The following is a 14,574-nucleotide window of genomic DNA, read 5'->3' as shown; positions in this document are numbered from 1 at the left end:
GATTTCAGGTTTTTTCGAAATGACCATAAATTTCTTTTCGTGATAAACTTTTATTTATAACACGAATTGAAATAATTGTTATCATTCCCGAATCAGTGTCAGGTGGCAATTTTTTAATCACTAGGCTTTTTTTCTAAGCGCGTTTTTTAACTTTTGGTTACTGCGGGCTGTTTTTTGCTCTTTACTAGGTTGCAGCTACGGCTGCAACCATGATAGGAACCCTTTAGCACGGGATTTAAATTATGAAAACGACGTCCGAGAAGCTATTCCAGGAGGGTACACTTGTGTGACGTAACACCTGGACTGACCTAAGTGTATTGAAGAGGTCAACCCGTGTTAGGATTATTTGTTAATAATTTACAGAGGAATTGTCTAAGGATAAACTTAAATGCTCGTTTGATTAACTGTATATCAAATAATAAGTAAATAATATAATATATAGATAATAAACATATAAAATAATATAAAAAATATATAATATATAATAACAAGATATTTATATATATAATAATATATATATATATATATATATATATATATATATATATATATATATATATATATATATATATATATATATATATATATATATATATATATATATATATATGTATGCATAAGAAAATATAAAAAAAAATATAAGGATCAATCCCCCTTTCCGGGTTTTATTATGACTGAAAGGCTAAGATGGCTAGGCTGGTTTTTATGAAGGATGACAGATCGGCAAAGATTGTGCTTTTTTATCATCCGTTTGGGGAAAGCAAAAAGTAGGTTGTCCTCGAATGGGGAGGGGGGATAAGATGTCATAAGAAGGAACTTGAAGAAAATTGGACCGTCATGAGAGGGTGTAAAGAGTGAAGCTTTAAACAGAGGGGAGTAGACAAGGGGTATGTTCAGCCCCCTTTGGCTCAGGCAGCTTGGTCCTACAATGAGCTGTCAGTTGTAGTAATGGCTGTATCCAAAATAATTTGCTAAGATACAGGATTCAGCAGGGAACACTGTACTTCCAACTTTGAAAAAATACAAGTTTGTTGTTTTATTATGACATCTCTCATAATAGGAACATATGAAGAGGGGGACTTGGGGTTTGTTTTTCTCTTGAAATCCTAAATGTTCTTGAATTCTGGGCATTTTTTGTTTGGATTGACAAATAAATTTTTTTTTTAATTTCTGCTCCATAATTTTTTCATGGCCCCCGCCCCCAAAAAAAAATCGTGCATACGCGCCTTCTTCAAGCAGCGGCGTCAAAAAAAGCCAAAACTTACTAATATACCACTAATACTAAGGAGAATTCTATGGACGAAGAATCACACACTGCTTTCTCGTAGAGGAAATTCAGACTCTATCAAAGTGTATACTTCATGATAGGTTTGATGAGATTGTGTTACCAAAAAATATAGTTTATAAAAAGAATAGACTAGTTTCGAATCGATTGCCCATATAGCCTACCATATACCAAATACACGAAGATTAACATAAACCATTATAATTCCATTCAACGTTGTTTTACCTAGGATTCTCTAGAATTGAGTTTTTTAGAGGTCCTTTTAAAGAAATCACCAAGGGGGTTTCACAAACAGTCATTCGGGAGGTCGTTCCGAGTGGAATCTTCAAAGCACTCGGGGTCTCCCGCCGACTAATGTAAGCAGTCTTAGCGTGCCGCGTTTCTTCTTGATTTTCTGGTTCGCCGTGGCAACCGATGGCACCAGTTGAGATAGGCATAACATACAATCTACATTAAGAGGTAATTCTACCCGATGAGTGCTTCATAACGCCCTTTTAAGCCTATTTTTGGATCATCTGGAATTGTGCCAACTACGTTTTGGCAGCCCCTGCAAAAAATGCTCATCTACATTTGGCAATAGGTTGAATGCATAATTTATAAAGAGGGATGACTGAGCTGGATGGCAATAGGTTTTAGAATGAAGACTCCCGCGTAGCTTTCTGGCGGAGGAGGACTTATTGAGGTATGCACTCCTTGAGAGGTTTGCTGAAAAACGTATTCCCAGAAGGCATGAGTAAAAACTTTGCATCCCCCCCATTAGGGTGACAACCCCCCTTTATTATTACGGCACTATCGCGTTGTGTATATCTGTTCCATTTTATTCTCGGCGCGAATTAATTTGTGATAGACTACAGACAGCAGGGGCTTTCGCGAACTCCTTGCCCTTTATCTCCCATCAGGGATGCTAATTCACAGAAATGTTGGGGGTGGAATAAGGGGTTTTCAATTTTTTAATGGTGAAGCAAAAAAAATCCAAAAAAAGGGGGGATTGTTTTCGATTGTTCAACAAAATAACCAAATATTTTTCAAATATCGGGGAAATGACTCCTAAGGTGCCCTTCTCCCCAATTGGTGCCTTAGTCTTCGATGCCACCAGCGAAGGTTTCCTAGGGTATTTGAAGACGGTAAACCAGCTATTTAAGTCTGCATATATCTTGTCATTGATTGTCACCATTCTTGTTAGCTGTTTACCTAACGTATACGGTGCATTTCTGTATGATGCGGTCAAGGCCGTATTCAGGGGGAGGGTTACGTGTTTGAACCCCCTCCTTCCCCCCGAAATTTTGTCTGATGCGAAAAGACATAAGAAAAATGAATATAAACACATTTTGATGTTTTTTGAAAGTTTTTTTTTGTAAGACCTCCCTCCCCTCGAAAAAAAATATTGAATACACTCTTTGATCTGGTATATTTTCAGATAATAAATCTTTGGTCTGAATCGACGTTCACTAAAATCCAGAAGTTGGTTTTCGTTTTGTAAATGGTTTCTTTGATTTAGTCGTTAACTCGTTTTTTATTGTTCCGTACCATTCGTAGTAAAAATTTGTAAAGATGAGCAATTTTTGGTTTTCAAAGGATTTTATGATAGCGGCAGTAATTATGAAGACTTTTTCGACATATGTTTTATAAAAGAACTATAATTGACCACCATTTGTTTTTTATGAACCATTTATAATTAGTCAAAAATTGGATTTCGAACATCTCTCTTTTATTATTTTAGAGAGAAAAAATATTGAATTAAAAAGAATTACCGTTGGTAATATAAATTTGTAAAAATGAGGAGCTCTGATTTTCAAAAGGACTTCTAATGACCGTAGTAATTATGGAGTCTTTGACATGCCTTGGAAGAAAAAGACATAATTGGATTTTAATTAGTTTTTTTTTAATGAATTGTTTAGTCAAAATTTGGATTTCAAACATATTTTTGTATTGTGTTTGAGGGAAAAGAAATATTGAATTAAAAATAATTACCGGTGGTAACCGGTAATTATTATAAATAAATTTGTAGAAATGAAGAAATTAATTTTCAAAAAAAATTCTGATGACGGCACTAATTATGAAGTCTTTGACATGCGTTTGATGAAAGAACTATAAGTAGCAAACATTTCCTTCTTTTTTTTTATTATCTTAGATATAATCATAAACGCAAATTTCGGTTATTTTTGTATTTTTTTGAAAAATAAAAGCTTATTTTTTAAAACAATTATTTAAAATTTACTGCTCATAATAACAATTTCCAAAAATGAGCAAATTTGACTTTTAATAAGGAATTTTTTCAAGAAGGGGGGGGGGAAATTTGATAGTTTGAATAAAAAAAGACCCAAGAATTCGAGAAAATTTTGGATTTCTGGGGTGGGTCTGAGGTCGGCTTAAAAGCTATAATTAGCAAACAAATGGTTTATTTTTGTGACCCATAGACCGAAATTTATTTTAGTGTATCTTCATTTTTGTTATAGAGGGAAAAAACTATTGAATTTAAAATACCTGCCCATCAAGCAAAAAGAAATTATCCGCAAGGCTCGCTTATCTGTAACGCGTGGAAAAAAAGACTTTTACATTTTTATTGATAGCTCATATAAAGAATAAAAGAATAAAGAAAAAAACACAAGAGTTTTTATTGATAAACTTAACTGGATTATAATATTTAGTTAGATCTAGTTAAATTTAGATTCCCAATCCTATAATCATATAACTATTATGGACACAAAGAACATCTTTCTACAAAAAGTTCAAACTGGTGACAGATTTTGAAGGGTAAGGGGGGAGCTAAAAATTTTTATGAGCTATGTTTAAATTTAGTTAAATTGAACTTAATTAGATTTAGGAAATTATAAAAATAACCTGCCATGAAAGCAACGAAAAGAAAAAAACAAAACAAGGGAAGGAGGAAAGCTAAAAAATATACTTCACATCTTGTACACACTACTGAGCTAGTAAAAATATACGTATTTATTTATATAAGAGTATTTAAAATAAATAAATGAAATCTGTAAAACACACCAATAATTTGAATAAAGCAACTTTTTACAATAGGCTTAGAAACATAACTGAATGACAAAAAATGATAATAATACTAATAATAACGACAAGATAAGTAAAAATGCAATATTTCGGCCGATACCTTACCTCAGCCGTTATCAGTGCAAAAATAGAAAAATACTAAAAGACCGTAAATAACAAATAAAAAAAGTTGTTAAAACAACAATTTTTGGACTTAAAGCTGCTAATGGCAGTCTTCAATTTTTTAAAATAATTATTTTCCTCCCCTTACTTTTGATTTTTTTAAATCTTATTTTTTTATTTTTAAATAAAAATAATATTTAACAACTTGTATGTGCTAATAGTAAAAATTTTGTCAGAATTGTATAAAAGCCCCCCTCCCCCCCGAAATTTTTGTTCGAATCGTAAAAACGTAACAAACATAAACAAATTGTTGATGCGTCTTTTTAAAGTTTTTTGTATCCCCCCCCTCCCCGAGTATAATAATTATACTAGTATATATATAATAGTTATATATATACTAGCAGGGCCGTATCTAGAATTTTTTGGGAGGAGGGGGTTTACAAAATGATTTTTTCGGGGGGGATACGAAAAACTTTTAAAAAACGCATCAACAATTTGTTTATGTTCATTTTTGTTACGTCTTTACGAGTCGGACAAACATTTCAGGGGGGGGCCTTGTATACTAGTCGGACAAACATTTCCTGAATGGGGCCTTGTATACTAGATAGGTGACGACTTTCGGAAAATTTGTTTGCCCTTCCCAGCATCCTTAAACTATTTTTCTGAAATCATTCTTAAATTAGATACTTTCAAACCGGAAAAAAATGTCAAAATCAAATTGACAGTCGGTCAAGGGTTTGTGAATACCAATCACATCATTACTATTCCTAGCCCTAACCTGAGTTAGTTATATTGTATTTCCACGATTGTTTTAGTAATTCGCCGCCTTGAATTTTGCAGGTTCACAGAACAAGACAATTGAAATTTGACCTGTTTTCGGCACTCTTTATTTTTATATAGGTCGTTTTAAGGCAATAGATATTTTTGTTTTGTGGTGTTTTTGTTTTTTTGTTTAGAAAACCCGTAGCATTTTTTATAATCAAGCCAAAATTACAATAAAATCTTCTAGTCATTGCAATTGGCAGATATTCCAGTTGGAGGGGAAGAATTGACCAGAGTTTGAAAAATACCGTCCCCTTTGTATCTTTGCTTAAAAAATCAATTCTATACCAATTACACTCAAAATTCTTAAGCTTATGTGAGTTAGGGTATTGGGGGTTCACATTTTCACAGGGGGGGGGGTCAACGGGGCTTTGGCGGACACCGTTTTTATGTCTAGAATTACACTGGTACTGGTAGTAAACAAGTCAAACATAAGTAGTCAGTTAAATATTTTAAAGGAGAAATAACTTATTCTTTCATTTATTTAAACGAAACAAAATTGTCTTGACCGGTTTTCGTCTCTTTTTTACCAATTTCCTAGACTTTTTCTATTTTTCATGTTACTCGTTGATTATGCCAGTATGAAAGAAGGAGACTCGTAATTTTATTATAATTTTGAATATCCTAGATGTTGTCTTGTGGCAGCAATCTCTGCAGGGGTGTAGTTTTTCTTCTTTGTTGAGAAAAAACCCGTCAAAGTCTTGAGAAAAAGACACATTTGTCTTCATGTATCACATCCACGTTTTACAAATCACCAATTTTTGTAATGACTCCAGAGAAGAAAAGAAAATAATGAGTTTTGAAGTAAAATCACAGGATATGATTAAGTAAAATACCTCTTTTGCTTTACCCTAAAGGGGTGTTCACGAGTATTTTAGGCTAGAGAAATCAAGGAAGTTTCATTATTTATGTTCTTGATTTTTCCGTTTATATATATATATATATATATATATATATATATATATATATATATATATATATATATATATATATATATATATATATATATATATATATATATATATATATATATATATATATATATATATATATATATATATATATATATATATAGGCTATATATATCTCGTCAAACGGGAGAGACAGATACCCGGTTATAATGGTTTATAAAACAAATTTGGGCTATATATTTGCACATTAGGGGGGTTGTGGGTAAAGCATAGCATATATTAAATATGTAACCTAACCTCCCCCCCCCTAAACCCCAAAAAACACCTGGTTAAATATTGCCAAAGTTTTTTTTTAGTACTTTAAAAAGAGCTATCTATTCTAATTAACCCAACCCGCCTTTGTGATTCAGGGGTTTGTGATTGGAACAAAATTCGAACTTTAGCGTAAAGAGTGAGATATTGACTATGGGGGCGAACTCCCAAATATACGTAATAAAAACATACGAATATAGAACTTCGTTAGCGTAAGTTACATGAGAACAAAATTTCGTGAAAGCCATGTAGCTAAAAAAGTAAAATTAATATGCAAATTTCGTTTAATTATTTATGTACGGTAAGCCAAAATCAAAGCTGCCTTAATTCAAAAACGTTCAAAAATTAAATTCAAAAAACAAGTTTTTTACTGAAAGTAAGAATTGACATTAAAACTTAAAACGAACAGAAATTATTAAGTATATAAAAGGGGCGGTCCCCTCCTCAACGCCTCGCTCTTTACGCTAAAGTTTTACTCTGTCTCACAACTTTATTTTACAAAAAAATAATAAAATTTAGAATAACGCGCGTGGAGTTGAGGAGGGGACAGTCCCATACACGGAATAATTTCTGTTCGTTTTAAGTTTTAATGTCGCTCCTTAGTTTCAGTTGAAAAAACTTGTTTTGTTTTATTTAATCAACTGAAAGCAAGGAACAGATTTGAAACCTATTTGAACAGATTATTCTTTATCTGAAGAGGGGTTTCTTCTCCTTAGCTCAATACTCTTTTCTGAAGTTTGGCTTTTGTCTTAATTTTTTTTTTAAATTTGTAATGGAAAAAAAGGTTTTTCAAAGCACTAAAAAACTTTTGTTTAATGAGCAAGGTGATGAGAAGGGGCAGTCCTCCTTACATACAGAGTAATTTATATTTCTATTAAGTTTTAAACTTGCTCCTTACTTTAGTTGAAAAACCTTTTCTATTTGTTTAATTATATTTCATGAAACTGTAAAGTTGTGTGAATCCAATACTTCTGGTAACGCAGAAAAAACGATCAATATTTCAGTACTCCAGGAAAGGGGAATGGGAAAATGCCGAACATGCCCAGAAAATAGTTCAAAGTGAGTTTTCTGGGGCTTTTCCATACGCTGATCACGAAACTGACATTTAAAATTCAGTATAGAATAAAAGTACTACGGAAAACGGAGGGAACAGGGGGAAGAGTGGAAAAAATTTAAAGATACAGGGTAGGGGTAGAAACCACTTTGAAATATGTTTTCTGGGGTCTTTCTGTCTTCTGATCCTGAAACTGACGTCTAAAATGAAATAAAAAACATGAGCCCAACCATAACGGGGGAAAAGGGGGAAAGAGGGGAAGAAAAGGGACAATTGAAGTCAGGGGTAGAAATCAGTTTGAAATTTGTTTTCTGGGGTTTTCCTATCTGCTGATCACGAAACTGACACCTAAAATGAAGGAAAGAAAACGAGAACCATGAAAACCGAACAAAACTGGAGGAAATAACGGAAAAGGGGAAGGGAAGCCTGACTCCTGAGCCACCTGCTAATGGCTAATAAGTAGGGCTATGGACAAACTAACTCGCTTAAGTATCAAAATTTTACTTTCTTGAATCACAGACATTTCTTAAAACCATTTGAATTACTAAACATAAAGAAAACAACCACTTGGCAGTGATCACAGTATAAAACTTCAGCTATTATAGGTAAAATTTGTGCTTTCGAAGGCAATATCGTTGAATGAAAAACTAAAAAAAGAACTTCAGTAACTATAGGTAAAATCTGCACTATTTAAGGCAGTATAGTTGACTTGAAAAACACAGCATTGATGTCAATATTCGAGCTCCTCGTCTTCGATAATGTCGTTGTCCCTGTTCAAACAGTTGATACCCTGACATTTTCCGCACGCGAACGTACACGCTAATCCATTTTTCTTGCAGCTGCATCGCGAGTTCTCACAGCCTGTCTTACAGTTGCATCTCACGACACTCAAAAGAGTCTGAGGTGCGGGCAACAAATCGGTCATCACAGGTGAGTATGGTCTCTGAGGACCCAACCCAGTCAGCCGGGTCGAGGTCAGCTGGTTCCCCTTTCCAACGAGATGCCTGGAGGCGCACTCGCTGGGAGTGGAATGAAGCTGCAGCTTCGGTTGGCGGAAGCCTTTCAGGCTTAACAAACGCCATAGTATTTGACGAAGAAACTTTTTCCAAGAAAAATTCGATGTCGCAGCTTAGTGAGATCTTCGTTTGGTCGTGATTTATACAAGCTGAGGAGAAGATATTCACCCGCTTTCACAATTTCATCTTTAGACGATGATTCATCCAGAAACACTTCGTATTTTTTTCTGAATACTTCGCTCTTCTTCAAAAAAGGTAGCACGGCTTGCTTTTCAAGTCAAAAAACTTGTGAGGTCGTTTCAAATCCCAAGAGTGCGTGCCCTTCCTAAAGTAGCCTGGATAATCCCTCTATTTTTTTTTTTTTTAACTTCGTTGATGCACCAAAACCGGATTATTGCTTCTTTTGTGTTCGTTGATGATTTGAAGTAAAGTGTTTTTGCATTAGGCGGGAGGTGATACAAGAGTAGAATCAGAAGGTCAGTGTTGTTGCCAAGAACTATTGTTTCAGAGTTTTCTGCTTTCGTTGCGGCAGTCTTTACGATTAGATAGTCAGCATCGTCCTTCGCATGGACGACTTCAAATCCTTTGGCTCTGAGTTTTTCCCCGATGTAGCTTATAATTCGCTGTTTGTTCTGAGAGTTGCTCAAAAACTCTTCCTTCTTTTTCTGGAGCTTCATCCCTAAACTGAAATCGAGCACTTGATGCTGGCTTCCCTTATACCGTCGGTTGTGAGTAGCATCTTTCGTGGTTGGACCAGCGCTGTATCCATCGAAGACAACAGTAGGGGAGGTACAGCGTCGAGTAACGAAACTAACATAGCTGTCACAGATTGAATCATAGGTATCACCAATCTTCCAAGGTACTTGCTGAAGCAGCCAACCTCCGTCAACTACAGTGACACGATCTGGCACTGGCAGGCGGTGAATCGAGTCCGTTTTCGCTTCTTTCCATATTGCTTTCGCTAGTGCAGGTTTGTCTGGCTGACGCATTATGCCAGAATTCTCAAACAAAGCGGGCGGATAACTGCACAGTTCGTGACATAGAGTTTCTGCCATGTTATTTTCAGATGTATGGGCAGCAGTCGAAAGACGTTGAAAAAGCAGTGCAGGGTCGATATGCAAAATCTCGCCATCTATCCTTATGTTCCCATCGGATGCCAGTGTAACGACTTTGTCTTTCTTCCTGAATGAAAAACTTTCGACGGATTGGCCATCCATGCGCTGGAGGATCAGCTCACCTACAGCTTTAGCATCCTCTGCATTGACTGCAATTCAGGCACCCAGGGAAAATAATGAATTAAACTTGGCTTAGTACTGAAAGAAGAGTTGCCGATACGCAAAATTATGCTTGACTTAACAAAAAAATCTTGTCGTACCATGATTTATCCTGCTATCATGCCACATGTGTAAGTATCCACGCAGACTGGGGACTATTGGATCCGCTAGGTGTCATTCCGTCAGTATAGGTTTTGTCGTCGGCACTGGAACTCCGCGGTGATTAGTCTACCTTGCTTCTCTTACTGAATGTCGAATTAGAACAGGATTATGTTGACGAACCCACGCGCTTGTTGATAACGGCGAGGAATACGGAATAAAGTAATTTCAGTATCTTTCCGTATTTCTGTCTCGAGTTTTTTTTTGCCTTTTCCGAACCTCTGGGGTAGCCGAACCTCTATAGATCTCCTGTATTGACATTTGTAAACATTTCCACCTGCTTTCTACCCCTACCCTGTATATTTGCCTTTTTCCCCTCCCTCTCCCCCCCCATTTCCCCGTTTTATGTTAATCATTTTTTTGTGTCATTTTAGTTCTCAATTTCGTAATCACCAGATAGGAATACCCCAGAAAATATCTTTCAAACCGCTTTCTACCCGTACCCTGTATTCTTCTCTTTTCTCCCCTCTTTCCCCTGCTCCCCCGTTTTTCGTAGTAATCTTTTTCTATACGGAATTTTAGATGTCAATTCCGTAATCAGCGTATGTGAAAACCTCAGGAAACTCACTTTAAACTATTTTCTGGGCATGTTCGGCATTTTTCCCATTTTCCCTCGCATTTCCCCCTTTTCCCCTGTTTTTCAGGTACTCGTCCCACTCAAATTTATGGGGACTTTTAGTATGTTGTACAGAATTTTTTCCTAATCATTTTGGTACCATTTTTGTTTATATTGCAATTTTGTCCGGGTTCGACACTTTTTTTAGCTAAAAGTCCTGGACTAATGATCTCTGTTGGGATTTTGATGGTTAATCAAACAGTTCGTGGTAACGAACTGTAAGTAAGGAGCGTCCCGGCTCGAAAGTAACCGAAATTCTAAAAACGGAATTTTGATACCAATAGATGTTTCAAAGGAAATGGCTTATTATGCTGATTCCAAATATGAAGTCAGTCGTTTTTCTTGAGTTTAGTCTTACCCATCAAAAGCTACGAGCCTGAGAAAATCCCTCCGATTTTCGAAAAAAAAGGAGGAAAGACCTTCTTGAAGTCATAGAGTTTTGATGAAAATCACATCATCAGATTCAGCATATCAAAGAATCCTACTGTAGAGTTTTCAAGCTCTTACCTGCAAAAATGTTGAATTCTGTAATTTTTTGTCAGAAGAAATATCACAGATGCGTGTTTATTTTATATAAATTTTTTTTCCAAGGGGTGATCGTGTCACCCCAGTGTGCATAGAACGTCGAGAGAGGACACATTCTAACGGAAATACAAAGTTCTACTACCCTTTTTAATTGACCAAAAATTGGAGGGCAACTAGGCCTCTCCCACTCCTTTTTTCCCAAATTCGTCCGATCAAAAGTTTGAGATAGCATTTTTGTTCAGCATATTTTAAAGGCCCGATAACTATTTCTTCGGAGATTAAATGACCCCCTTAAGCTCCCCCTTAATGACCCCCTTAAATAAGCTCCAGGGGAAATATTTTTAAGTCATAAAATTTGCCCATTGTTTTTATAGTATTTTTTATTGGGAAGTGTGCATGCATTTTTGGGTGGAGAGGGGAGGACGAATTTTCTGCTGGGATTATTTTGCACGGGAAGAATTTTCTATTTAGGGGAAAGCTTCCAGAGGGGTGAATTTTTCAGGGGAAATTTTACACTGGGTGAATTTGCCAGAAATCCTATACGAAATTTCTTTAAATGTCTTGCTTTCTCTTTACCGATTCAATTTTACGCCTGGAGATGTTAAGGATAATTGTCCGGGGTAATTTTTACCAGATTGAATTGTCCAGGGGATGTTTCTACGGGAAGGGGGATTTTTTCGCAGAGTTGGAGCCAGATACCCTAGTGTTATTTAAAAAACAATCAAAAATTAAATAAAAACAAGTTTTTTCAACTGAAAGTAAAGAGCAACATTAAAACTTAAAACGAACAGAAATTATTATTTACATGAGGGGGTTTGACAACACCTCGGTCTTTTTTCCTCGCTCACTAAAGCTTAAATTTTGTCCCAATTCTTTAAAAAGACTCCTTAATCACAAGGGTCATTTAATTAGAACAATACCAAGCACCGAAAAACCGGTACCGGTTTCTAAGTGCCGAAAAACTGTAGCGTGAAGAGTGAGGTTTTGAGGGGGGGGGGTAACCTCCCTCATATACGTAATAATTTCTGTTTGTTTTAAGTTTTAATGTTGCTCCTTACTTTCAGTTGAAGATTTTTTTTATTTTAATGAAGCTTAGAGACGTACATTTTTCTAGAGGCAATAGAAAAATTATGTCAATTAAAATAAAAGTATATAAAAATAAAAAAGTAAGCAATTACAAAAAATACACAAAACAAAAACTAACAAAAACTACGCCTACTTACTACTTACACGCCTACTTACAAAAACTAAGATATAAACTCCCAGCATTCAGTTCTGTTGAGCATTGCCGAAGCGTTGGACGGATATTATTTAATAATATCGACAGTTTTGAACTTGGTTATCAAACACCTAAATATTTAAGTACATTTTCTGAAAGTACATCTCTGAAAGTACATTTCAACTCTCCCCTTGATGGTTCCATATATGACCCTAAATGATATAAATCCCTGTTACTGTTATTTTGCCTCTCTCGATGCTTCGTATTCTTTTGCCTCCGTAAATTTGTAGCTAACAACGAGTGACAGTACAATTTAGGAGGGGGGGGGCATTCCCCCTCATATACGGAATAATTTATGTTCGTTTCAAGTTTTAATGTTGTTCCTTACTTTCAGCAGAAAAAACTAGTTCTTTTTATCTATTTTCTGATCATTTATCAAATAATGCCAGGAAATTCGCCTTCCCTCTATGGAAAATCCCCCAGGACAATTTTTCCCGTACAATTACCACCAGAAAATTTATTGCGGATCATTCCGCCTGAAAAATTATCCTTGGCATACTTTCATTTGAAAAAAGACCTTTTTATATTTAATTTATTATCCTTTTTAAGGTCACGTCGTACTACTCCCTATGTGAGGAATTTTCCCCAGAAATCCTCCCTCCCCTCAATTGAAAGTTTCTTTGGCGGAAAATCCCCCCATGGAGAATTTCTCTGGTGATAATTCCCCCAATGAGTATTTATTTGGTGATAATTCCCACAGAGAGAATTTCTCCTCCCCTGAAAATCCTCCAGAGGATTCCAACTTTGCTGAAAATCTCCCTCGAACAACTCCCCAGAAAAGCTCCACCGTTAAATTGAGTCACCAACGAGAAAGTAAGACAAACAAAACGAATTTCGTATGTGAATTCTGGCAAAAACAAAAGCGTGTAAGATTTCCCCTGGAAAGTACGCCCCCAGAAATTTCCCTCACAATTGAAAAATTCTCGTAGAAAAGTCATCCCCAGAAAATTCCCCCTCACGAAAAATGTCTTTATGCTTCTCAATAACAAATCCTGTATGTAAACAATAGAAAAACTTCATAACTAGCAGCCCTTCCCCCGAAGACTATAGGTGGTCATGTCGTCCTCAAAGGCTCAATTATTGGGCCTTTCAACTATGCTGAACAAAATTAAATCATTTTCCGTTCAAATGAGCCCTTTCTCAATCTTCTAGAATCGTTGGTTCGATGCGATCACCCCCTGGTAGGAACAAAAAAATAAACACGCACCCGTGATCTTTCTTCTGGCAAAAATTCAAAATTCCTCGTTTTTGCAGTTGGAGCTTGAAACCTCTACTGTAGCGTTTTCTGATACGCTAAATCTGATGGTGTGATTTCCATTTAGACTCCTGATCAAAGGTCTCCGCACAAACATTGCTTTGTTTTTTGTTTTTCATTGGGTTAAGATTTTTCTTATTTAATTTATTCCACGTTATATTTTTCTATTTATGTTCCTTTTGGGTAACTATTTATTTATATTTCAGAGAGAGTCCGCCATATCCAAGAAAAACTTGAAGAATTTATTCATAGCCTAAATGAAGAAAAGTGTCATCTGTGATTCTTAGAGTTTTTGTTCTTCTTTTTTTTTGTTAAATCAATTATTTTTTTTCTGATTAATTTATGTAAAACAAACAAATTAAACAAACTGTTTATTAGAACTTTCTCTGTAGCTTTAGGAAATTTGATTTAGACGCTTGGGCATTAAGCTATAGGTTATAAATTTTACTGTTGCTATTACTATACTGGTACAGCAGAGTTGGGTCTCATTAACGGTGGCGTAGATAGGGTGGTGGTGCTTATTTGCCACTCCTTCAAAACCCAGAATTTTCCGGGGTTTTGGGCCCCCATTCCGTTTTTTTACGTGCCTCTTGATTTACCCTCTAGGTACGTATCCGTTATAGCCACCACACTCAAGAAGTGAAGATAGGTTAATCATAATGATTTATACCTAAGTATGATGAAGATAAAAACTTTAGTAACAAAATTACCGAAAGTACAACAGAGACTTACGTAAATCAGGTTTATGGATATTAGGCCTAAATAGTTTCTAACCTAACCAAAATACCAAATAAAATATTTAATTAAAATATACCCACATTGTAGAGTGTGTACACTCTCACGCTAAGGAGAAAGAAACCGGTTCTGTCAGACCGAAAACTTGAATGTGGTGGCTATAACAGATAAGTACCACCCTCTATATTGTTTTGCTGACAATATCACG

The 14,574-nt window shown here is 35.5% G+C and overlaps 1 protein-coding gene across 1 annotated transcript in view; it reads left to right on the top strand.

Annotated features, from left to right (window-relative positions):
- LOC148940300 (dynamin-like GTPase OPA1, mitochondrial) overlaps nucleotides 1-14,011 on the top strand; it is an 84,229-nt gene extending 70,218 nt beyond the window's left edge. Inside the window, exon 5 of the mRNA XM_089106125.1 lies at nucleotides 13,838-14,011. Within this exon, the coding sequence (XP_088962251.1) occupies nucleotides 13,838-13,911 (74 nt within the window). The 3' untranslated portion in view covers nucleotides 13,912-14,011. The remainder of the gene's footprint in view (nucleotides 1-13,837) is intronic.
- The last annotated feature ends 563 nt before the right edge of the window (nucleotides 14,012-14,574 follow it).

This window comes from Artemia sp. Qi Xiang Cuo, chromosome 20 (genome assembly GCF_049724085.1).
Source record: "Artemia sp. Qi Xiang Cuo chromosome 20, ASM4972408v1, whole genome shotgun sequence".
In the NCBI taxonomy this organism is placed as follows: domain Eukaryota; kingdom Metazoa; phylum Arthropoda; class Branchiopoda; order Anostraca; family Artemiidae; genus Artemia; species Artemia sp. Qi Xiang Cuo.
This window is presented reverse-complemented; position numbering and strand designations above follow the sequence as displayed.